Raw genomic sequence first — 27,368 nt, forward strand, 5'->3', positions numbered from 1 at the left:
TACAGACAAACATATTTTAATGATAACAAGATACATCTGACTTCATGAGTCCAAAGATATTTATAGGATCATATGCCCAATGTCTTACAGGTGAGTTACAAATGTCTAGACCATGTTCTGTATTTTCAACAGTGAACGCAGAGACCTTGTGCTTAACAGAGGAAAACACGTAATGTGGTGATGGAGCACTAACAATACAGGAAACGTGGTTAGTTTTATTTTCCTCCGAACACATAAATAACAGCCATTCAAGCCACTACATTATTACAAAAAGCCATATCAAACCAAATGACAGAGAGCTGAAACAGATTGTCACTTTACACACATACAGTACATTCTCAATAGGATTAGCTTATGTCTCGTGCCGGGATGTCACAGGAATCCCAACTTCCACAACAGAATAAAAAAAGAAAAGCCTCAAATCCTCATTGATAATTCAAACCCTTTGAGCTTATAATAGTCTCTAAATGATTGGGAGAATAAGCATTATCTTAATGTAAGTACATCAGGGGCGGTGAGTGAAAAAAACCCTTAACTGAGCCACAAAATCTGAGCATGTCGTCTTTTTGCACCGATCGCTCCCCAGCATGTGGTGTAGTGTGCTCACAAACTGCACTTCCACAGCTAAAGCATGTGACTGGCCTGAAATGGTCAAAAGCCTGTGTCTGTGACCTAAAGGAGGAAGAGAAGAAGAGTCCTAGGAGAAGTAAAGACAGAGTGAATCATCACATTAAAAAAAAAAAGTTGAGCATGTCTCTCTCCTTCTTGCTTCCACTCCTCTCTGCCTCTCTGTGTTGCTGGCTCTTGGCTGCGGCCCAGAGGAATTCTCTGGTGGCCTCGGTAAATATAACATTTAGAATAACAGCGCCAGAGCCCCCGTGTGTGGACTTAACCCAGTTCCTGGGTCCTTGCTGCGTTGCCTGCGGCTCTAACGGGTAGAATAACAGGCCTTCATGTCTCTCCTGACCTAGGTAAGGGACCAGAGAGGAATAACGGCTAATTTAGAGGGGCCAGAGATCTGGAGGGTTTCTGTCAAGCCTCTTTCCTGCCCACTGGGACACCACAAAAGAGTAACATTGCTCTCTAAAGAAGAGGCTCAGTCTGGTCCTAAGGAGCATGTGGAGGATACAGGACTTAATGCTGTAGTTGATAAGAAAAACCAATGACATATCCTGTACAGTAAGGTATGATTGGAGGGCAACTGCTCCGATAGCCTGGTCTTCTTTCTTAACCTGCATCAGTCCAACACAAACTGACAATCATCCAAAGTGCAAAATCTAAGACTTTTGTGGCTCAACATCGTCGAAAAATATCTCAACATTAAATCACCCCATGACACAGTATCATCCATTCACTTAAATCACAGAGAAGCGGTCACTGTGGACAATAACAAGTTTAGGCACCTTGATGTGTGTGATTTTACATTTGAAAAAAGGACTTGATTGAGCATCCTCTCTTCGCTGCAGTTCACTGATAGCTGGATGGAAAAGCAACTCAAAGAGAATGTGTAACATCAGACAGTTTTAGTTATTATTTGTGAACAAGAACAATAATGTCTCCTGAAGCTATAAACATATAAGACAATCTGTAATGTCACTGAGACACAGTTTCTGAGGCTCTATTAACGAGAGTGAATAAGAGTGATTCTGCATCTAAATGAGACACATGTCAGAGTTGCACTAATAAGAGTCCATAAAACTGTGTCTGCAGTCTCCCATTCATTGCTGCCCAGACAGCGGTGCTTGATGACATCAGAGATCAGTCTCGGCTCTCTTACTTTCTAGCTTTGTGAGAGACCTATTAATACATACAAGTGTGAAATAACTGTCCATATTCATAGTATTACATTTGCATCCTCTTTAAAATGGATTTTCACTTTAAGAATGCACAAGTTTGTTGGCTTTGTGGCCATCATGCACTACAATTCATATGTGCCAGAACTGGACTTGAAACCTGTACAATTTGTATTTAATCATCAAGTATCTATAATTATAATACACATTCCCACTGAAACAAATGGTGTATGTTACATATCTACAGACCAATGTGTGATGGGTGCAATACTGTGAAGAGAACAACAGACAGCTCACCATATACTATGTCATCTATAGTATATCAGTATTGCATATTGTAACTATATTTATACATGTTTATATAAATATAGATAAGTATATTTCTATGTACATTTTGATATTTCAACATTGCATAAAGAATAAAATAAATAATACAAATATAATCAAATCTTACAGTAAGTATGATTTGAGAAATGCTATATTAGAGCCAAAATAGTTCTAACAGTTGAAATAATTATGGTAATAACAATTATTATTCAATTTAAAAAAAAATCGTGGCCTACAGTCTGGCATAAAGGTACAAGCTACACCACAATTACCCTGCAAGTTTAACATGTGGGACTGCTGGAATGACTGGAGAGGGCGGAATAAGGACAGGAAAGGTCAGGGCTTGTTTCCTTCATCTCAGTCTGTTTGGGAATTTGTATGTGTATGTATGTGGAGAAGAGTGTGTGTGTGTGTGTGTGTGTGTGTGTGTGTGTGTGTGTGTGTGTGTGTGTGTGTGTTTGCATGTGCGTGTGTGTGTGTGTGTGTGTGTGTGTGTGTGTGTGTGTGTGTGTGTGTGGAGAAGTGTGTGTGTGTGTGTGTGTGTGTGTGTGTGTGTGTGTGTGTGTGTGTGTGCTTTTGTTTGTGGAGGTGTGCATAAGTCTGCAAGTGTGGTTGTTCAAATGTTGTAGGGGATCAAAGGTTGGGACAGTCTCCTGCGCTTTCACCTCCGGATGTCGGTGGCCTCTGGGTCTTCCTGCTCAGCCACCACTCCGGCCTCTGGACTCTGGCGACGGGGTCCCTGACTGCGATTGCGTGGGTGAGCGTTGAAGCCTGCCTTACCGGGTTTCTCCTTGTCGCCTTGCCGTGGCGGGCGAGGATGCTCTGGCTCAGGGTGGGATGGCAAGTGGCGGCGGTGATGTTCGACGGTGGAGCTGGCAGGAGACGGGGCGAGGGAGGAGCAGAGGCTCAGGCTGTCGCACAGAGCCCCCCAGTTCTGCTCGCACTGTAGCCGGACGCTCCTTGTCAACGCCTCCTTCACCTCCTCTCCGCAGCTCAGGAGAATATTCACCAGCTCCACATATGGACTGAACAGAGAGAGGCAGATAACTCACATGAAGCTTGTGATTTAATATTTGGAATCACAATACATCTAGGTCTAGGAAATGACAGGGATAAATCGGATGGTACTATTACTATACATGGAAGAACAGAAGAGGCTTAAACTGGCAGAAGAGTCCGGGGAAGGTAAACAATCAGAGATAAAAGAGAAGGGACAGGCTAGAGAAAATATGTTCAAAACATGCCGTCCAGAACAGCCACTCACCCTTTAGGGAAGAGATCTTGGAAATGGATCATCTCCACCATGACAGCCACATTCTCCTTAGCAGCAGAGCACAGGTTGTGTTTGATATAACACTCTCTCTGGAGCTGGAACACCATTTCTTTAATGGACACACACTTCCTGCTGATACAGCTGAACTTGTGCCGTAGCCCATGTGCCATACATTTCAGAGCATCCTTGATAAAGGACTTCCCCTGTGTGCACACAGAGACACAACTGTTGAGCAAACTCTCAAGATAAAGTCCTCTGAAGTTGTTGAAACTTGAGAGTTCACACATCAGCCAAAGAAAACACTTTTGGCAATGTGGCACTATGTCATTTTGACATCTGTATTACTTACACGTAACAAGTTTTGGTACTTTGAACATGTTGTGCACCTGTTTACTCCAGTGTTGGAGTGTATGTGTGATTGTGTTACTTTGTATGAATGTGTAACTATATAATCTGCTCGATTTGTCTGCCAAAGATGCAAGTTCCTAGTATATGACCCTATAGACATATTAAGACCACGGTCAGGCCTGGTTTCGCAGGGCTTCAGCCTCTGCTATGTATGAAAAGGGAGCTAACTGGGCTTTCGGCCAACTGGCTCATGACCCTTGGTCCTAACTGTACATGCATCGGTCCACAGAGAAGGAAGTGGACTTCCCAAGAGAGGAAAAGAGATTATGAGATCAGTGTATGTGTGATCGCACTTCTAGAAAAACCGAAACATTTTTGAGGTATGTAGAAAAAAAACAAAGCACAGGTAAACAAATCCGTTCATGGCTGACGAGTGTGGAGCAGTGAACCAGTGAAAAGGAAAAGGAATGTTGCCTCTGGTTATACCATATTTTTTGCAAACACACAGACAGACTAGTTTAGTACCTGAGAGTCAAATTTGCCAGCGTTGTGCAGGAACGTCATGCAGATTTCCTGTAGCCCTCGTATCTCGCAGGAGTTATTCTCAAAGCACTCAAACACACCACAGCCGACATCCCCTGCACTCACCAGGCAGTGCTGGATCTCAGCTGGAAAGAGAGAACAGGTTAGGGGAGGGACCTTATCATCTGTTCACAGCAGAGACGGCAGCAGATTGTTACAGGCGTGTTGGCAATGAAGACCATACGGCTTGAAGGCAAAACTCCACTTCAGCACAGATTGTTGCGCAAATCACAAAGCTGATGTGTGTGTATAACTATTTCCACAGACACAGGCGGTCGTTCGCATGACCTAGAGTCTGACAGAGAGAAGGGGATGCAGGGTGGGGGTGGTAATTTCCCAAGCTCAGGGGTTCCTGCAGAGGAACACTTGGTGACAGATATTACTGTGTCATTCTGCACCACAATCCATCTGCACTGCCTAGCATTGAGATGGGATGGTGCATTGCAGATACAGCCTTGACTACTTGTGGAGGAAACACAAATGCAGTCATTTCTTTTGTCTGTCAACTAAATGTGCATCAACAAGTCTCTTGTTAACGCATTCAAAGACAAAGTGAGATGGCACACTGAGATCACAATGATAAAAAAGGTGCATCATTAGCTACACAAAGGAGGTGAAACAGCAGCAATGCAGGCAAAAAAAAACAAACTTGGGAAATATGTAAGTATATGTCATGTGAATACATAATATAAGCTCCTGCACACCACTGGCTGGCTCTCGGGTGCCCATTTCTCTTTACTGTAGCCATGAAAGACAGGAATAAAAACAAATGACTGAGGACAGAAATTACGGAGAGAAAGTGAAGGTCTCTCTTTTAACCCCAAATTGCTGTCTGAAAGCATGTATTATGAGACATCTGACTACCAGCAGGGAGCCTGTCACAGAAACTGCTGCTTATCCTGTGTGACATCGTTGAGACTGTTTTATTCTTAAGTTAATATGGCAAATTGCAGGTTAGGTTGGGAGCCAACAGGCCTTATACTGTTTCGGCTTTGGCTATGAAAACCCAAACTGTTGACCTAAGTAAAACATAATTACACGCGTGATTTGTCTTGGAGCTGATAACTGATGGGCGTAAGAACATTTTTTTCCCCCCCTTCAGTCGGAAGTGCGCACCAGTTGCGTAAAGAAGACTTCAGCAAACAAAAGGATTAAATGTGACTTATTAGACATCACGCTTGTCAACAAAGAGCCTCTGTTGGGGGGGCAGTAGTAGGGGGAAGGGGAAGAGCTGCTGCGGGGTTTGTAGGCACAGAGTTGAACTTCAGTGCGCAGGAAAAGTGAGCCGCTGTCAGCAGTGCTTGTTTTGGCATCACGGGAATGTGCTTGGATCGTACGAGCTTGGCCGCAACGTGCATTGAATTACTCAGTGGTGTTACCAGGGTCTCTGCTGTGAAACCTGCATTGGAGTTTGTCCCTATTTTTTTCAGCGTGGAGGCAAGATAACAATTATGCTGTAATATTTTGACACGGGCTCACATGGTGGGTCGCAAGTCATGCTGTGTCTGAGGAGGAAGGAGGGGGGGATAGCCAATATAAACGCCAAGTTTCTGGGGGAAAAGGCAGCAGTCCAGTGTGGTGTTAGTGCTTTTGGGTTAATTAGGCAAATCACACGTGCCTCTTTAAAGGTATTTAAGCAATATTTCCCCAGAGGATTGGTTCAATAAATACACTCCTGCTTGCCTTCAGCGCTGACCAACCACCACACTACTACAATCACGACTGCTCTACTAACCTGCGTGAGCACATAACCCAACATTCATTTCAAGAGACAAGCCTACAGACAACACAGCGCAAAAAAAAGCCAAATTTCTTCTAGAAAACCCCACTGAAACTGTTACCTATAACTCGCGCACACACGTACACCAGCGCGCACGCACACCTAGATGCGCTGCCATATACATTACCTATTACCTTGTGCCATTCTATTAATAGTTTACTAACATATTGAATTTCTGTCTGAGAGTATTTACAAGATATCCTCTTTCTGAGTAATCGAAAAAGGGTCACTCCTGTACACCGCAGCCCCGGGATTTAAGTTAAAAACAGCGGATTGCTCAAATCGCCCGGACCCAGTCCCCCAGCGTGGTTTAATGTGCAGCCACAGAAACACGTGTACAGACAAACCCCACGTAGATGTGTGAGCAGTCGCACCGACCAATAAATCTCCACATTCTTATCTCCATTGACACTTATTTTCTTACCTGTATTCTGCAGGGAGAGGCGTCCTTTCTGGCTCGCGGGCTTCTCCGGGAGGCTGTCATGGATATCAATATTATCCGATCCCACTACTTGCTCCAGCACTGACAAAACCAGCAGCGCCACGGCCAGTTTGACCAACATTGCGTCTCCGACAGTGCGCTTCGATTCCCAGCAAAGATCCGACAGTGTGCGAGCGTGTGTGTGTGTGGGTTTGTGTGTGTGAGTGTGTGAGTGAGTGAGTGTGTGTGTGTGTGTGTGTGTGTGTGTGTGTGTGTGTGTGTGTGTGAGGGTTCACCTTGGATCAGTGATCAGCGCAGCTGCGGCTTGGTGTCTTATGGGGCAGCTGTGGGACTGAATGCACGAGCTGGAAGGGATGCTGCCTATATTTCTCAGAGCCCCGGGTGTCAATTTGGATGAAGGAGTTAAGCAGGTGTTGTCGGTTGGGGCTTCACAACCAATCAGAGACGCAGACATCCACGTCCAAGGTTTTAGGGGAGTGTCCAGTGAAAGTCCCCTTTTTGCAATAAAACTGGCGCCATAAAGCAATATTCATGAGTAAGATGACTGTGACAGCTCTGGGATGAGTGTTTCACAAATCAAACTCGTAAAAGTCAATCATATAGCTAATTACCAATACCGACTTCCAATAACACATACAGGCATTGGAATAATCTTCCAACAGTTTATAAGCTATGATTTACATGTATTTCAAGATAACTTACAGTTTCTGCTTGTTGCAGCAGTGAAAAGTCAATAGAAAGTCTGTTTTTGCCATAAAACTAGAGCACTTATTTAGGCTACAAAGCTAAGTATGAGAGCAGTGGGAGGATCAAGAAATGCCAAGCTTGCCAACAAACTGGAGAAAATTGAAGCATATGATGTCCAAGTGCTCTACATAAAACAGGCTTAGCTTGTGGGTCTACAACCTACTAAGTCATTAATGCAAGGTAGTAATTAAAATAACAATGGCTTCAAAGGTGTCTGTAGCCATTGCTTTCACAGAGAGTGGGTGAAAAGTCTGCAATAGCAGAAACACTGAATGAAAATGACAGTATAATCTCATTGTTCTACTAATGACTAATAACACAGACAACAAGATGTCAGAACTCTATATAACAGTCTATATTGATTTTGAGATTATGCAATAATAACTGCTTACTTACAACTGAAAGCGCCTATAAACATTTAACTAACTTTTTTTATGGGGAAGTGAATATGAAGAGGTCTGTTACACAATGCCCAGTTTAGTCTGTGACAATGAGGTCTGCTAACCACTACTACAGAGAGTGATCTAAGAATAGAGGACCAACATTGGCAGGGTTGCACATTTGGAGACGTTAGAGGAATCTTTTTCAAGAGCAACACTTGAGGATGCCATGTGGAATAACTGCAAGCAGACTGAGCCTGCAGCAGGAACATAAAGTCTCTGTCTTCGAAATGTTTCCAGTGACCTAATGGTGGTACTACTCTCAGGTAAAGGTCTCTATAGGACCCAGTGGTGCGGCACAAGCTGGGACATCGCTGTGTCCGTTGTCATGCCAGAAGGGACAGGAAATGGTACTGATGGCAGGAAGTGACTATCAGGATGCAGGGTGGACAACTGCACTTGGGTCCCAAGCCTCTAGGGGGCCCACTGATACTAATTGTTCCCCTTCTTTCCTTAATTACAGTGTAGCACGCAGGGGTGTCAAATTCAATTTCATCCCAGGTCACATCAGCCTTATAGTTGTCCTCAAAGGGCTGGTTGTAAATGTAAGACTACATTGTTGTTATCATATTAAATTATTGCCTCTGCATTTGATTATATTGGTTTTAGTAATACCTTAATAATTAATAACTACCTCATGCGTCTAGGGAAAACAATGGCAAGCAGACATTCAGAAGTGTGTGACTACTATACAATTAAATTATACAATTAAAATAAATTAAATATACAAAGTAGTAGAAGTCATCGTCAAAAGTAACTCAAGTCAAAGTGACTATAAGGTTTGTCGGTTTGTCTTGCCACAAGCAAGGTTTCAAATTCAAAATGTTTAATTGCTTAAAAAGTCAAAAATCTGGTTTTAGTTCAGGTGACCCAGCTGCTACTATTAAAGGTCCACTGTGTAGAATTTAGTGGCATCTAGTGGTGGAGAAACTACGGTGACTGTGAATCACACAAAAAACGCAGACGCCCTTATGTAGAGCCAGTGATAAGTTTGTCCCTTCTATTGTAGAAACATGGTGGTCCCACATCAAGTGTAGATAAAAATTTCTCATGCTAAGGTAACAAAACCATAACGATTCCTATATTCAGATGATTATATACTAATGAAAACATACATATGCATATTATATTCAATTTCTGTCAAATGTTACACACTGGACCTTTAATGTTGCTGGCTACAACCACTGGGATAGAGTGCCAATGCTGGAAACTATATGATACTGAGAGGCTATCTAGTATACTGACATCTAGTGGCTGGACACCTTCAGTGCGTGGATAACAAAATCGGGATGCATTCTGGGACGCGTAGTCTATACACTGCAATCGTGGCTCCAAATGGGAACTTTTAGGAAGAGAAGTGTGGATCCTTTTTCAACCAAATTAGGTTTTTGAACTGGATCTGTTCAGGATTCAACAACATTCAGCAATAATTCATCTAATTAGGAACCAACCTGCCTCCTGTGTGAGCCTATATTTTATGAGTTGGTATGCAGTGTAACAAGTCTGAGAAACAATGCACCAGAGCAACCTCACCCTAATAAAACATCCAACAGTCTAAACTTCCAGGCAATCATAGGCCCAACACATACAGACAAATAGATTGACTACATCTACATTTTCCTTTTCACCTAACCTGCACATCTTTGGATTGTTGGAGAAAACTGGAGCACCTGGAGGAATCCCAGGAAGCCATAAAGATGACAAGCAACTCCCAAACCCACAGCCAGTGGCTTTCTTATCACTGGCGGTTTACTGTTAAAATTCTCAGAAACAAGCTTCAGTCTCCATCCCAGGGTGGCAGAGTAATGAGGAACGATGAGGTGATTTAGTGTCTGCGTGTGGTTGAGTGCGTGTGGGGATCCGAGTTAAACCCAGACCCCACAACGAATACCTTACGCCACTGCTCAGGCGCCCAATAAACGAACATGGGGAAACGATTGGGCATCGTGTGTGTGTGTGGGTGTGTGAAAGACACAGACACAGGAAGAGACAGACAAACAGGCAATCTGATTGTGGCCGGCCGAATTTCATAGATTTGTGACTCTGAAATCTGTTTATCATAACATTTCATTTATTTTCATAAAATCCTTTTCATGGGAAGCTCTGGCTCTGTTTGCTGGAAAAACTTTAAAACCCATGCTATATTTAGACCATCAATGAAATTAGCCCAGAGCAGGAATTGGACTCCCACTCTAACCTAACCAAAATGACGATCACTTATAGCTCCAAATATAGATAATTATTATCTTCAGACAGCAGTATCTATCGTTTTAATTGAGGTTTTTAGTCAGTGGAATGAATTTTGGAGAAGTCACCACAGCTGAGAAATGGGAGGTATTTTGGCCAGGAGATGGTGCAGTGTAGAAAACCTCAACATTTCAATATTCACATTATGTTGGATGTGGTAGAATTCATGATGATCGTGTCCTATTTTGTCTACTATTCTTATGATATTACTCTAATACAACGATTAGTTTTGATGTGATATTAGCATGGTCTAATCTAAATTTGATATGCCCTCACTATAGACTTTGTTCTCCTCAATAAAAAAAGTTGTTCCAGTCTGTGTGCCACAAATTGGCTTAAGCTTGACGAGCACAGAACGGAAATTGCAATGCAGCAGTATTTTCAAAGTCCACTGGATTTTCAGCAGGCTCACACAGGAGGGTGTAGTACACGGTGGCACGCGTCTGGAGATGGGCTTGGTGCTTTTCCAGTTGTGTCTATACCACAAACTGGAATCTCCTGCTCAATTCACGTCTGTTAAAAGCTGCCCACGCTGTGAACACACCCTCAATTTGGCCCAATCAGTGTGCTGCAGTGGACCACAGGCTTGTAATAGAGTGCGTCACTGCTGCCTACCGGTGCTGCATTCAAATCCTATGGGAAAAATTGTTGGAAGTCTTCAAAGCAAGACCAACAACCTTGAGGAATTCAAGTTGTATAGTTATTTAGGGACGTAAATGTTCCTGTTATTAGTATTTTTTCTTAAATATAAAACATTTTAGTCTACACTTAGCAGACCAAATATCAAATAAAGAAACTCATTCTTTCTCTGTATTAAACTTCAGTTAGTCTTTTGTTTCGTGGTCCACCTACTAGCGTTTCCCGGACCTTTTAACCATATTTCACAGTCTTCCTCAGTGGATGGCGGAAGCTCATCGAGTTATCTTGTGTATCTCCCAACTTAGTTTAGCTATCTTCATGACAATGGCGTCACACTGATCTACAGGTGGAAGTAATGCCCCAAGAAATGCAGCAATGTGCCAACAAAGGCAGTGAAGAAGAAGACTGCTTGCTAGTAAACATGAATACAGGATTCAAACGTCATCTTGTCATCTTCTCAAATGTTTGATGTAGAAGGCAATGTATATAACTCATTTGTTAGAGCTCAAGGATACATCCAAATGTGTTTTTGTGTTTAACCCTGAACGTAAACATAACTTTGGTTTGAGAAAACTGCATAGGGCACCTTTAAAGGCGAAAACAGGAGTGAATTGCTGAGATGTGGAGAAAAGTGGCCATTCGTATTTACTACTTGACTTGAACGCAACACAAGTGCCATTCACTGGCACTGACAACAAGAACATTCAGTGGTTTGACTAACCAAATGAATGAACATCATGATTTAAAACTTTATTCACAAGGTTTAAAATAATCTTTGAATCCACGTTTTCCAGAGCAGCTCGCAATGACTGAGCAGGCAGCGTCCCTTTGCAAACATATCTACGAACACATTAGCAGATGGAGTTGTAGGTGCTCACATTTTACACTTTTTGAGCAATTTAAAAACATCTCATCCATATTGACTTAAAGGTTGAGTTTAATATGTTTGAACTGAATGTTTTTAAGGGTGTCAAGGTGATGTTGCACTTTATATGAAGCGCTTCAGCCTCCAAGCACTTGTCATTCACAACTTGACTACATCTGTTACAGTCACTTGAACATTTGAACACATTGCAGTGCTGTGTGTAATAGCAGTCATGTTATAGCTAGGACTAACATCAAGGTCTGTTTGTTAGAGTGATATGTTTTTATATTTCAATTTTGTCCTGTTTTCGGATGTATTCGGAATCTATTTCATGTTTATGGTGCATAAAGGCACTGTCTCCTTTCGGTAACACTGTCCAGAAAATAGACAAGTATGCTTTGACAGCAGTAACATTCATTCACTTTGACTGCTGTACTGTAAACATACAGAAAGCAGACATGTGTTCTGAGTTGGGACCCCTGGGGCCCTGGCAAGTGATCAACCAATGAAACCACAACAGAGAGGCCAGGCTGGGGTGTGTGTGAGTGTGTGTGTATTTGTGTGTGAATGGGGGGTCGCTTCACTGGGAGGGAGGCTTCTGTAACAGCAATTAATGTTACCAGTTTACAGACTCCTTATAGTACTTTAGTGGAAGCATGTGGGTGTAATTTGGCTAAAAGTTCAGGCTGAGTAGTGGAAAGCTGCTGGACAGTAACTCTTGAGTGACCCCACAGAGACTTCATTCAAAAATAGTATCCTCTCTAGTCACACTATGCAGACTGCAGGTAAAAGTGGCCCCAGTCTGGTGTTTTTCCATTGTATACGTGACTCAAATTCCTTCAGCATGAACAGAAACAATTTTATTTTCATACATTTTCATTTTGTGGTCCTAAATGTGATACATATCTTATTTGTGGAAATTGCGACTCCATTGTAAATTCTGTCAGGATTCTGCACTGGCATTTGAAAAAAGACAAAGTACATCTGTAATGGACGCATCTCACTGTGTGTGGAATGTAATCTGGATTATTACCCAAATGCCAAAAACAAAAACAAAATCAAACACTCACAAAACAGCTCAGAGTGGTGTAACTGGTGTAAAACGTGAAGAGTATACAATGCAGACGAGGACTAGTTTGGTATTTTGTAAAATACGCTTATTTGCTTTTGACGAGAAGATATCACTGTTGTGTTTTTCTGCTGAATATGAAACTAGCTGGTTAGATTAGCTTAGCACAAACACTGAAAAGAGGGAAAGAGGGGAAATTCGCATTAATGAAAGAAGATTGATAGGCTACCAATCTTTACTCTTAGGAAAAAAAGAGAATAATAATAATAATAATAATTATAATTATAATAATAATAATGTCTGTGATGAAACATTACCCATTTCTGCCCAAGAATGCCAGGTGTATTAACATTGCTATTTGGCATTCGAGGGTCAGTTCAGAAAACATAAAATCAAAAAGAATCGGAGCAGAAAAAGAAAGCCGAGCATAAACTTTTTCAGTGTAAACATAACTTCTAAAACCCCTCAGAGGAAAATGAGCATGAGAAGGGAGCAGTGTTGGGCTCTGAGAAGCCGTGAAATATCAAATACTAAAGTCTTCGAGGAACCTGAAGATGATATCTTAGTTTCTAAATTTGGATCAGTTTATGACTGTGTGCATTTATGTGTGTGTGGGTGTGTGAGTGTGTTGATGGTGTCAGGTGAAAACCTTGTATCTCCTAAATGTTGACTTCTCAGGGGCATCATTTTAGAAAAAAGTTCCTGTTTTATCAGGATGACAGTGCAATTTTGGCTTCATCCAAAAGAATTTAGAGTCTAAGGAGTTGAAAAACTCTCAACTCATTAAGGAGCGTGTAAACTTGACATTTCTCACTGCGAGTGTGCGTACTGCAACAGAAAAACACACAGCTTTGTAAGATTGAGCTGCAAAACCTTCTCTCTCCCCCATTAATCCGCTCTTTGGTGTGCTCACCTGACTCGTGAAAAGAGAGGTTTTTACTGGCCCAGCTCAGCAGGCCAGCTCTGGGCTCTGATTCCAACCGGTGTGAAAGCGCCACATCTCAGACCCTCACTTAACTTGCCTCAAACAATGTGCTATTATAGAGTTTGCTCTGTATGGGTTATATTGCTACAGCGCTGGCAGATTACAAAGTGCTCCGTCTCATTACTGTCCATATAAGCCCACAGGCCTCGCCAGCACAAAGGAGTGATTGAGTGATAAGGAGAAAGAGATGGCCCGTAGCTGCCCATGAGAGCCCTCACCTTGGCTGTTCTAGCCTCGATGAGGGCAGAGGTGATGTCATCATGGCTAGAGACACAGGGGTCGACCCCTCTGATAGGTGGGCATGCTGGGACAAAAGAGAGTGGCTGGGACACAGAGATCCCATTTAATGAGAGTGAGACATGAGGCCAGAGCGGACTCCGTGGGTGGCACATAGTGTCATAGCTGCTGAAAAGGCCGGTGAGCAATTAATCATCTGATTCAAAAAGTGGGCAAAGGGCTTATTATGTAAGGTCAGTTTAGACAACATCATTGAGGGGAAGGGAGCCTTTCTGGGTTACACTTCAATTTGATCACACTGATCCCCCAAATTTTACAAGATCCCATTATATTGAATCCAGGGATGCTATATTTATCATGATGGTCAGGTCCAACAATGGTGCAACATAATATGACACACTTACCCCTCATTAGAGATGAAGGGTCCTTTGTGGCAGCCTGACAATCATTAAAACTTCTCCCCTGGCTTGGCTTGTTTACTCTGTGGTAATTACCAGGTTATTGTGTAGCCTGTGACCCACATTCAGAGTCAGGTCAGCCAAGACATGGGGGATAATTGACAATGTTCAGAGAAGTGCACGTAGAGAAAGAGTGTTAAGAGTGGATAGTCATTTGTTCCTGCCTCATTAGACTGTGTTAGAAGACAAGCTGGCTCACAGTATTCTTGCAGTGGAACAATACCTCTTTCCACTGTAAGACCAAAACGTGGATTCTGGTGTGTAAATGTGTTTGAGAGGGCATATGGCAGCTTCATTTATCCATTTAAGCATTCATTTATTCACTCGCTGGTAATATGGAAAATAAATGAATAAACTGACTGTGTAATGTATATGTCTTCGAGGTGAGCTCATTTTGACCGAATATAGCTTCTGAAGCATTTTTGGACCGCGTGGCTCTTTAGCTCCCCCATTTCACCTGTCCAAGTGAGTACACCACTTCTCCTGGCAGTGCTCCTACCATGACAGAAACAAATGACTGACTGCCTCCCTTAAACACACACACACACACACACACACACACACACACACACACACACACACACACACACAAACACACGCACACATATAAAACCTCTGCCTCATCTTGAATCCTTTGCCATATATTACAGTTAGCTCCCCTCCGTTCATTGGCTGCAACCTCACTTTGAGTTTATGCAAATCTGAAAAACTACTTATGCTATTCATTGTGTTTATTATGGGATTATCTCCGCTAAGCAACACTGGCCTAAACACAACCAATAAAAGCTAATGCTAGGCCAACCTGTGAAAAACTAATAGGTTGCATGCCCCCAGCATCACTAATGCTGGCAAACTAAACTGAATTTGGCAGTCAGTGTGAGGTCTAGGCTACTCGCCGTGAAACCAGGTCTGTTTGTTTAAAGGCATCCACACAAGAAGGTAGACCACATGAGAAAAGTTGGGAGCAGACATAACTCTTTAGTTCCTTCAAATAAATAAGTAAACAACTTAACAAAGCCTAACACACAAGGCTCAAAGGACTGAATTTGTATGTAATAAACTGAATAAAATGCAACATAATTGACCAATTGCAGGTGAGGCCCTGTAGCGGGATGGTGAACGAGGCTGTGTAAAAGCTCGGCTTTGGTTGCATTAAGCACTTTTGCCAGCGCACACACACCAGACTTGATTTAGTGTTAAGTACTGCAGGACATGAAATTATTGTGCGTCACTGTACACACGCAATTCATTTTCTAAATTGGAAAATTTTTAAAGAAATATTAGTTTACTGAAAAGAGCACCATTACTAGTGTGTAGACACAGTATAAGGAAGGGGTAAAGAAAGGGTCCGTTGTTCTGTTTTCAGTTGTTAGCCATAACTCTGACCATAGCCATAATTCCAAAATTCACAAATGGTACGTTTGATTGAGTATTTAACCTCAGAATGAAGAAAGAAATGGAGTTAAACTTGTGTTAACCACCAACATAATTTCAGGGTTTTGACCGAAGCCCCATTTAAATTGAGAAACAGCTGCTAAAAAAGGCAAAAAAAAACCAAAAACCGCTAACTCACTGCTGGGTTTTAGCACCAAAACGCCAAAGTTAAAATATTTAATTTCCATTTTAACCAACTTCATTTAATGTCATTGTCAGAAGTCATCGGTATATAAGAAGTCTGATTCTGAAGGAGAAATATCGTAACTTTTATTTGTGTCTGAGATTATCCAGTGCTCCTCAGACACATCTTGGACCCTGTAAGAATATGCACTGGTGAGCAATAATAACCCTTTTAGGCAGCTCATTAGAAAAGTGTTATTTGACATGGCCTGATTGGACAGCATTGTTTCTATACTGGCGCCTGTGTTTACAGAAAACAGCATTGGACTGTAATTATATAATAGCTTTATATATGACTACCTGTTTGTAAAGAATAAAGCATTGTATTGTACTGTTGAGGAGTGACATATGCATTTGGCTTTTTTTTCCTTCTTTGGAAAAATAAATCGTCAAGAAAGGAACTATTTTCTGATAGTGGTATAAATAAAGCACATGATATATTTAGAATAGTTGAGGTTAATTAGCCAGCTCATGAATTAGTGGTTGGGTCCAGATCAAACCAACATGTCACAGATGCTTGTGAACCTCAGTGCCATGAGGTTACAATTGTAGGATGTTTTGGGATATTTGTTGTTTACGATGTGTGTTCTACAGTTAGGGGTAATTGATTGCTGTGATGGTGTGTGTTGGAACATGTTGTATTTTTCCGTAAGGCCAGCGGCTGAGAGGGGGCTGGGCTGCTGCAGCAGATAAAAAAGTCTTCTAGGACCGTCCAACCTTCCCAGGAATTCCCAGAATTCCATTTCCTAATAATGACATCCGTGGAGCAGAGGCCCAAATCCTCCCCCTATCACCCCAACACACACTTGCCTGAACACATGCACGCACGGACACACATATGCAGGAGTAGGGACGCTGCAGCACCCCCTGCTGGAAAAGGCTCAAGCTGCAGACATGCACAGCCTCTGCCAGATTAAAACATTTTAAATAATGAGGAATGAGGAAGTTTTGAGAATTGCAATACTGAATAATTATCAATTATTAAATTATTAGCTTATTATTATTAGCTTCACTGAATTTGATGATGATGATGTGTGTGCGTGTATGTCTATCACAGAGTTAGAGGTTTAAATAATGTAATGTGATCTATTTGTGCTGTTAAAATATTTATATTTTTAGATAGTATTTAGATATGTTCTTGTGTGCAGTCTGTGACAGCCTTTTGGATGTGTTAAACTATTCCATGGCTATTTATATGTTGTTGCCTTTCTGTCTTACCAGGCATATCAAAGGTATGGCGACCATACCACAGATTGATCTTTTGGATCAAATAATAGGTCTTGAAAAAGGTTTAGTGTGTAGGATTTAGTGGCATCTGGCTGAAAGAGAAACTTCGGTGGTTGGAAAAAGGCAGAAAAAACCTTTCTAGAGCCAGTGTTTGGTTTATCCCTTCTGGGCTACTATATACATGGCGGTTCAACATGGCAGCCTTTATAGAAAGCGACCTATGGCATCTGTAGATATAAATGGTTCATTCTAAGGTGACAAAAATAATATATATGCAGGTGATTATACGTTAATTAAAACATGGTTATACATATTATATTCCGTTTCTGCCAGTGGAGCATCCACTATAATCTCTACAGCTGAGGGTTTAATACTTACATGTACACAAAACCTTCACAAGTTTGTACCTTACAAAATTATAACCCATGATAGTTTCATTCATAACTGTAATTATCTGCCCTGGTGGAAGTTACTGAAAGTAGATGAAAATTTAGTTGTTTAGTATATCCATCAATCCACTGGGAAGAGTCAATTGCGTTCGCTGAGTAAGTGTGTGTGTGTGTGTGTGTGTGTGTGTGTGTGTGTGTGTGTGTGATTCCACATGTTTTTGCATTTTTCTCACATTTCAAGGCCACTGTAGTTTCTCTTTTGTGCCTGGAAAGGGAGGGTGAAGCGAGAGAGTTGCAATCTGCCACTACACCGCCAGATGCCACAAAATCCTACACGCTAAGTGATATTTTGGGGAGCAGCAGAAACAAGCTCTAAATACAACACTGAGATATTATCACCTTTGGACTTGACATAGTGGACAACAGTTGCCTGTTTGTGCATCCTGCAGACATTACCCCGCATTTGAAGTTGTGTATCTAATTAGTGTAAGTCCAGTATTGACTCTATTTTTAGCTCTGTTTTTGGTCTCTACCAACTCTTGAGGGCAATAACTGGCTCATTGGCTGCTAAATGCTCCACTATGTTCACCAGTTGCTATTTGCCTTTGTTTGTCAGCCAGCTAATCTATCAGTTTTTAGAGCTTCTTTGCTAAAAACAGCTGCCTTGTGCCCCTGAGCAGTGAGAGAGCGGTGTGAGAGCAGTGAGAGTGAACCAAACAGAAAACCAAAACAATGAGCTGAAAGAAGATAAAACCCTCTCTAGAGCAGAGAGGCCGCAGAGTACGGTGATAATTCTTTATCTTTGTGGGTTCATTACTACTTAACATACAAATAGTAATGTGACCCATTCTTAATTTAAAAATATTGATAAAAGCTAGTTTAAGTAGGAAACATATTGCTGGTTAACTGGGTTGTCAGCCAAGCTTTATATACAGCCTCTGCATTTTTTGTGCCAGAAATGCTTTGGGACACAAATTGTCTGGTGTGAGTCGTGTGAGGTATGAACTGAGTACGAGTGTTTCTGTTTGCTCTGTACATTTTGTTCCTTGGGGAAATCTCACTGATTAAGTGCTACTATTTTGACAATATGTCAACTCACAGGGAGTGAAGATGAATTTATGTGCTTGGCAGTTCTGTAAACAGCATCGCTGACCAACATGTTCCCAACCTCATCCCAGTGCTGTCTGAAAAAAAAAGGGTCAGAAGACTGCCTATTTTAGTGCTGCTGTCAGACTGTAAAACTGTAATGAATCGTTTTAATTAAAACCCATGAAGTGACCTCTCTTTTTTCTTTTTGAATGTCTAAATAAATCTTTGGTGTAGTATCAGTGAGTGTGCATGAATTCTCCATGACACAAATATACCAATTCCTAAAACGCATATGTATGTTTCTTTATTTTTAGGATCAAGCCCCTGGCCAGACCACTCTGTGAGTCGCCGTGGGGATAAAAGGGCCCTTTATTAGAGATGGCACACAGGGGTCCTTCATAAGGCCTACATGGGCACTTTATAACATCTGACATAAGCATTTGTGAATGTGGTTACCAATGCTTGTGGTTCCATCACTGACGCTGCGTGGCTGACGGAGTCCAGTCTTATGGGGTTGGAAGGCTCGCTCTTACTCACTTTCTCTCCCCTCTCAGCTGCCCTCCAACCAAGAGAAAGAAAAATGAGAGAGAAACAGACGGGATAAACATAGAACCAGAAGAAGGAGAAAGGGGAAAATCCGAAATCTATGATGCTGGACCAAAAACACACAGAAGCAGTTGGATAAACACCATGAACTTCATATAAAAGCTCTGAGGGGGCTACTAATCATTGTTAGCCAGTGCTATATTAGTGTGCATCAGAAGTGTTGGCTGACTTTATGTATGTGTTATATAAATGCAATTCCAAAACAACTCATAAGGGTGTTTTCTGATCATGTGCCCCTATCGGCAGGATAGCAACTTTGTCATTGCTTTCCGAAAAAAAATTGCACATGACCGCTACAAAAACAATTCATATCACCATTTCTGATCTGACAACTCTGTGGCTGTGGTGGGATTTGGTTCATATACTTGGTTGTGGTTGGGGAATGATCATGAGTTGCGATAAAACAAGACTTTTACAACCATTCTTGCAGCTCTGGGAGGATGAGCACAGCAATGCTTTGAGTGACATGCTAACATCAGTATGACACCATCAAAAATTCACTCAAAACTACAAATGTCATCGTGGCACTAGAGAAAAAGACAGGGGATCACAGTGTGCAAATTTAGGAGAGTCGCCTTCCATTGAGGCCGCCATGTTGAATCGATATGTTTCTATAGTAGCTCAGAACAGACAAACCAAACACTGTCCCTAGATTGGGGCCTTTCATATTTCTCTTTACCGCTAGATGCCAATGAATCTTACGCACTGGTCCTTTATGTCATTACGGCTTAATTGTATGGGAAACACAAACGCCTTAAGCAGATCCGATCTATCTGATAGATGTTGAGATAATTCTGGTGTGGACTGACCGACCAATGAACTGAAGTTTCCATCTCTATAGAGCCCTGCTACTATTATGGATAAAAAAACTTCTCAGTCAAGGTTAGAAAAATATCGTGGTTTTGGTTAAAAAAACAACTATGTGGTTAAGTTTAGGGGAAGATCGTGGTCATGGTAAAAAGAAAACAACATTGACAGCTGGTGGACGCAAACAGCAATTGCTGATGTCACTCCATTCAGACCTCTTCCCGAAGAAATGTTTTTTTGCAGTGGTTTAACAATATCACGCTGCTTCCACCTTTGCTTCTGACAGACAACAGTCATAATTCGCACAGCCACACAAGGTCTCTCGCAGAAAATCATAAACAGAGGTCATTTAAGGCATTTGAACAAACAAACCAGTGCTGAAGTTTCTCCTGTGAGGACCAGTCTCCATATTTAGTCTATGTCTTCCAGGTCAGGAATGTTAGATAACCTGCTACCAGTTTGTATTTGTATCCATATGTGTGAACATTCCTTGCATGGCCAAGCATCAGAGCTGAGTGCACAGAGAGGGGTCAGGGGAGTGTTTGTAGACCAACTCAGTGAACCCTAGAAGGCCGGGTTATCCTTCATCATTACCTTGTGCTGAAAGATCACAGTAAGAGAGAGGGAGCAGGCTGCCTTCAGTCGTTTGTGCGCACACAGAACGCACTTTTATCCAGCTCACAATCCCTTATCTATCCCTTAAACCCTCACTTATCCATTGCCTCTAAGCACATTTCATTGAGTCATGTAATAAATCTGTTCTCTGTGTGGTTGGTTGGATTTCAAAGCAAGAGACTGAAGTTATTTGTTATATCTGAATCAGGATTTCTGATCCCTTAAGTCCTCAAATTTTACATATTATAATTGTATTTTCAAGAGCAGAGTAGAAGCTCCAAATGAATCACATAGACATTTTAATGTATTTAAACCTCCTTATATTTAAACCAAATATATCAGACATTCATGTATCAGTTTGACAAATCTCTTGTGACCCTGTTTGCATATTAAGCAACCACAAATAGCATCTCAACCCCAAGGTTGAGAACTGTGGTATAAACATTTGAAGCTCTGCAGCTCTTGTGCAACAAGTTGAAATAAACTGGACCAGTAAGTACTTGTTGCAATGTTGATGTCTTCCTCCAGTGTGAACCTCTTGTTTGGCTCTGAACTCTCTATCAGCGGAGACCACATGGCAGAGCGAGACATTTTTAAGTTCCAGGGAGCCACAGCGCAGCGAGGTGCAGCTTAGTTTTCATGACATTGCGATGGTGGGCGCCACTCATCTTCATGGTTGCGGGTTCCAACCCCCAATCTCATGATTACGCTGTCTTGGCCATCCCAGCATGCGTAGTCATACCTGTGGGTTGGATGGAAGCTGCAGACAGCTAGTGAATTGAAGTTGAGCGTTTATGGTGTGAGAAGCAGCCCCGGGGTCTAAACGTGGTCTTAGTGGAGTCTGTCACGGTAGGTTTGGTGAGAGAGGCAGACAATGGCTCCTCCGGTGCCTCTGTGGTTATAGGCTTCTGTGGTCGGAGCTGATCTAGGCTGCGGTATCACATGATTCGAGTTAGCTTAAACCTATATGTCTGTGGGCTAATGCTTCTGGTTAACAGCTAGCCAGTCTATATGTGTTGTGGATTAGATTTAGCTGCTAACCCGAGGCCAGGCTTCTTTGTGAAGACCTAAGCTGGAGGGAGATGGCCTGAGGAACTGAGGATGTAGCAGACATGCACAGTGGTGGGAAGTATGTGGTAATTATTGTGTTCAGGACTGCCATCTGTCAACTCTCCCCTTCTAGATATTTACTGGACCCGCATTCCTCCTGCTGGGTTGGTGGATGGGATGCACTTTGTACTGTGCGTGTGTATGTATGTGTGTGTGTGTGTGTGGTAAATGCATGCATGCAGTACACAAAGTGGTGCATATGGTGTGTGCACCAGACTCTATGCCCAGGGCCATCTTCCATCATAATACCTTATTGTCCAATTCTTCTTCTCTCTCACACTCTCTCTCTCCCTCTCTCTCTCTCTCTCTCCCTTTCTTATTTTCTCATGGTTTATATCTCCTCTACAGATTCAGTTTGTCTTTTCGAGTTATTTACATTTTTCAGAGACGCAGTTATTCATTGAATATACAAATATAACTCAGTCTGTTTATGTGTTGTGTGTATGTTAGATTCCAAACATTCTCCTTCTAATGATGCGCAAAGTATTAGGTGCATTAGTTCTGTGTGTTTGCAGACAGAGGGGGTGAATGCTTTCCATTAGAAAAACAAAATCCTTTTTGCATGTTTGGTTTGTATAGTTCACCCACAGTCTTTCCAAGGAAAACAAATAAGAAAATCTCTGTGTACCTGTCATGGTGTGAGCTGGCTTTCTAATGGAAATCTGTTGAGAGCTTAAACATGCATTCGCGTTTTCTGTTTGTGATAATAGCCGGTAGAAATCGATTAAAAGTTTGTGTTTGAACTGATCTGACTCTGCAGGGAGTGATGAATAAATGAATACAGATGAATAATGACTTGTGCTTTACTTTCTCCCTGTCACTTTCTGTCTCTGTCTCTCTCTGTCTGATAAAGGAACAGTAGTCTTGGTCTCAGGAGGGAGTAGCTTTAGTGGCACTCCCTGTGTGCCGTGCTGACTTGGAGGATTATGATAATCCAGTTAGATAACAAAGATATTCTTTTACTGAGTGCTGAGGAAGCCTGTAAAACTGTGGCGCAAAAGAAAATAATGCACAAAGAACAGACAGGGACAGGCTGAAGGTGATGCAGGACAGACAGACAGGAGGACATTTTCACCAAACTTCTCTCCGGAGGTTCTGCCTATCTAGAGATACACGTGCGTGCAGTGCTGCTTTGGTTTGAGATAGCTTCTTGTAGCCCCACACAGGTCTACCTACCATCCCCTTGCAGGCTGAGACGTGTGGTGATGTCACAGGAACAACTTATGTCTGAGAACTGCTTTTGGCAACAGGCCAGACAGGTCGGTTGGTAAACACGGCACGGGTCCCCTGTAGCGATTTTTATATTTGAAGTATATAGCAGGCAAGGCCCGCGCAGTGGTCTTGGCTGTAATGGTGGGACCCTTGAAGGAGTCTGTGTTGTTATAGGAAGGGTCCCAAGCCACGGCATTAGCTCTTATTCCCCACAGCCACTCATGACAAACCAGCAGGCTTCAGATGTGGCTTTTCCACACACACAAGAGCAGAGTGGGTCAGACTAATATTTTATAGACCTGTAAAAACAGCACCATAAACAGAGGCTTCACTGAGTAACACATGGGGGTCTTGTCCTGTGAACCAACAACTCAAAGAGGCAATGATTTTTGTGTATATGTGTGCACGTGTGTGCAGCCGTTAAAATTCTGTCATCATGATGCTGAGTGTTTAACCCCCATCTGTAAAATGAGGTTTGTGATTCTATGTACGTGAACTCAGCAGTTTATAAGACCTGGCAGTAGGTGTTCAGTGTGGATGTAGTCTCCTTAGCACTGTGCCAGCGACGACTTTACTGACATCTCAGCTTTTCCTTGAAGGTCTGTGTTTCTCATGGCAATACACTTTATTTGTTGGCTTCATCTGCACTGGCTTGACTTTCAAAATCACACTTTCCCAAATAAAAAATTCCAATGAAATATAGTTCTCTGAAATACTGTATAGTGGAGTGTTCCCAGAATATGTTGTTCCTAGAAAACTGGGTGCTAAATCTCAAGAATGCATCTGAAACCAAAATATGGGCCAAATGGTTTCTACGAAAGCCAAACTTGGAAACAGAGTGACACCAGGACTTTTCAGGCTATCAATAGACAGCATTATAGTGGTAGATGGGATATTGAAGAGCACAACGGAAGGAGGAGGAACGATCATGTTGCTCATGTTTCAGAGTGCTGATATGATTGATCCACTGAGCAAGCATTCTCCACTCGGCAACCTTAATGGACTAGGTGGTGGGCACTGAGGCCGGCATTGTTTTCTGAGTCACACGCATGCAACAAATGCACGTACACACACTGCCGCATAAATCCAAGCATGAGTGCCACCACACATGAATGGAGATAAATGCGGTGAGTGCCTGAGGTTTCCAACGTGGCTGTGTTATATGAGTAAATGATTAATCCGCATAGTTGGGCCCTGTCTCCTGTCCGCAGCAGCATACTCCAAGGCCACACAGCTGGTACCAATTTGCGTGCCCCCGCCACATCATGATCCAACTGCATGTGTAGGAATCATGGCTTATCGCAGCAGTAATTCACTCCTTCCTCTCATACCGAGGCTATTCTTGGCCTTTCTGCCTCTTTATTTTTAGTCACGGCTGCTTCTCTGGGTCATTGAAGTGGTCTTGATGTGGTGTGTCAGCTCAAAGCAATGGACCCTGGGTCCTAAACTGTCATGAATCACCTTTGGGATGCATGCTTCACCACAGTCACAACATCGCTGACCAACATAAAAACTGCTTTGTTTTGCTTTGTTCCTCTTAAAAGCTGCAGATGTTACGAGTCACCTGAATGTGCTAAAACTAAGAATGCGTGTGTTTTATAGCTCTGTCGTGTGACTGCTCATGTTTGGGTGTACATTGACATGTGAGTGTGTGCTTGTTTGACTCAAGTTTAAATGGTATCTTGCACACAAGAATCTGGGCCCCATTAAAGCTTTGGCAAATGAAAACAGAAGTAAAAATAGACAGTCTCTGATAAATCTTCATTTGAGCATGTATTCTTTTAAGACATCAAAGTGGTCACACATAGGACATGTGTTGTATTTCAAGGCTGCGACAGACCCTGAGGTGACCTCACAGGAGGATGGATGGCCCCCAGGCTCCTCATTTGATGACCTCATTCACCGTATGAACCCGTCTCCCCGTCCTCTGTGTCTTGGCTCATCCCCGGGTTCCTGGGTGGACTGAGAGCCACAGGGAACATGGAGTGCATCCCAGATTAACATAATGGAGTTAATTGATCAACTAAAGTTCAGTTAGAGGACAGTCCTTCAATGCACTCACTCCTTTTCTGTTTGTTACTCACTGAGGTCCAAGATTACCTCACTCCATTCATCGCTTCATACCTGAATCTGAGCTCTCGGGTCACATCAGATAGTAATGACAGCTCCCTTTGTCTCTTTCTGTTGCCTTCTCTTTGTTCAGCTCTCTTATTACTGTTGGGGTCAATGGAAACTAGTGGTCGATTGGAGACAGTTAGCTCCAGTTCTTGAGATGAATGTAGATGATGAAACATTTCCAAAGATATTAAAGGAATAGTTTGATTTATTGGGAAGTTTGCTGAGTGTTAGATGAGAATACGGTCTACATGCTAAATATGACACTACAGCCAGGAGGCAGTTAGCTTAGCTTAGCAAAAAGAGGGACTATTTGTTGGCTGGGTGCAGTGAATCTTGAGTCTTGAGACTCCAGAAAACGTGGGACTCGTTTTCAACCTCGCTTTCCAAGCACATGGGAGAAACTACAGTGGCCGCGAAATGCGCTAAGAACACAAAGAAGAAGAAGAGGAATAAAGAAGAAGAAGAAGAAGAAGAAGAAGAATACAAACAGCCCTATATAGAGACAGTTTTTGTTTTGTCCGTTCTGGGCTACTGTAGAAACATGGATGTTCAACAATGGCTGCCTCCATCTCATCTCTTGAACCTTAACTTGAGCACGAATAAATATATTTCCAAAAATGTTGAATTATTTTGGTTTAAGAACAAATGACACAACAGTCTTGGGCAAATTACTTGAAAAATGAAAAGAAGGAAATTGAATTACTTTATTTACTCATCAGTAAAATTACTCTAAGAATTATCTGCCCTTCCAACAATGTCAAGGCCATCAAACATGTTCAAGTGTAGAAATAGAAAATAATACATTATAGTTTAGGAATTATGTATACACACACCATTAGGCTTGTCACTTCCCTTCTTTCTTGGCTGGCTGTTAGTGGGCAAGGGCTTACTAATTAATTCAGAGGTCCAGGTATAGAACGTGCAAATGCATAGCACCTTGGTCACAAGATCGCTTCTCTAGCCTTTAGGGCACCACTGCCTTGAGCAACCCAATGCCAACCAACCTTCACTTTCCTTCCTTCAAACACACACACACACACACACACAGTTTATGTTGAAAAGTGACTGTAGACGCTTTAAAGAGCAGATTGCGAGTCATTCTTGTAACAGTTGTTAGCCCAAGTGACAACTCAATAAAATCCAAGTGATACCTTAATGTAACCAAAGCTACTAAAGGCTACCTAGCAGCTAAGAGGAAACATTATGCAAATAAGACACTGTATGAATTACAGGGAGTGGAAGTTCTCCTCTTTTAGAGAAACAAACCAACCCATCCATTTAACTGGCCTCCGTTTAGCTTTCCTCCACACTGATGCAGCTCTGAAGAGATCAAAGGTAGAATACAGGTTGAGGATAGAGAGGAAGAGTAAGGAGAATGGATGGAAAAGCAAAGCAAAAATAAAGACCAATTTTCATACAGCAGCCAGTGACCTCTGACAAAGATTGAGGGAGAGAAAGGCAGATGCATGAGAAGAGGGATGAACTGAGGTAACGTCTAATGCCCTCCTGCGTTCTGGCTTATGTAGATCACTGTTCCCTCATTAAAATGTCTCCACAGGATGAACCTCATCCTCAGCTCGGGGAGCAACTACAATCTCTTTAAAGGCTTGATACCAGCTTCAAATTAGCTCAATAATGTGTGTGCATGCATACATGAGTGTGGGTTTTCGCAGCTACAGGGTTACGTGTGTGAAACTTTGTCTGTATATGAAAGAGAGAGAGCGAGAGACAAAGAATGGGAAAGCAGAGAGAGAAGCTAAGAGAGAGTTACTCAAAGCAGCTCCTGTTGTGGCAGATAAGCTGCCACCGGCTATTCAGGGATTTGCCAAGATGTAATTTTTATTATCAGTTACTGTTAATTACTTCTAGTAAGAAAAATATTGGGGGAATATTGAATTTGGAAGGTTGGTGCAGCTGACATGCAACCACTTAAAAGAGACGATTTACTTCACTTAAGTTTTATTTTTTCAATCTCATTAATCATTGAGATTAAGTGGAACCATAATTGCAAATAAATTATAACTAATGTCTTTCTTTTTTAACTTGCAGTGCTTTATAAATCAGTAATAAGATATTGTTGTGAAATATCCCTTTGGGGTCTATCCTCCTTCATCATGACACTTTCAGCATTTGTTTTTAATAGCCTATATGAGCTATTTTTAATTCATCAGGAGCCCAGTCCAGTAAACTGTGTAACTCTGTAAAAAAAAAAGTGCTCCAGAGCAGCATTCAAACAAGAATTAAGATTTCTGTTTTACATTTCTGTTTGTGTACAGTTTAAACAGGCAATTTTTTTATACTTCAGATGGAGCCAGGCTAGCTGTTTGCCCCTGCTTTCAGTATTTA

The 27,368-nt window shown here is 42.0% G+C and overlaps 1 protein-coding gene across 1 annotated transcript; it reads right to left on the reverse strand.

The window, feature by feature from the left end:
- On the reverse strand, positions 1 to 6,891 carry stc2a (stanniocalcin 2a). Its single transcript, XM_051419224.1, has 4 exons — positions 6,528 to 6,891; positions 4,267 to 4,409; positions 3,385 to 3,596; positions 1 to 3,145 (listed from the first exon to the last, which is right to left on the reverse strand). The coding sequence occupies exons 1-4, from the start codon at positions 6,664 to 6,666 to the stop codon at positions 2,782 to 2,784; spliced, it is 858 nt and encodes a 285-aa protein (XP_051275184.1). The 5' UTR covers positions 6,667 to 6,891; the 3' UTR covers positions 1 to 2,781.
- Positions 6,892 to 27,368: the final 20,477 nt, after the last annotated feature.

The sequence above is a fragment of the Dicentrarchus labrax genome, unplaced genomic scaffold (assembly GCF_905237075.1).
Source record: "Dicentrarchus labrax unplaced genomic scaffold, dlabrax2021, whole genome shotgun sequence".
Classification (NCBI taxonomy): domain Eukaryota; kingdom Metazoa; phylum Chordata; class Actinopteri; family Moronidae; genus Dicentrarchus; species Dicentrarchus labrax.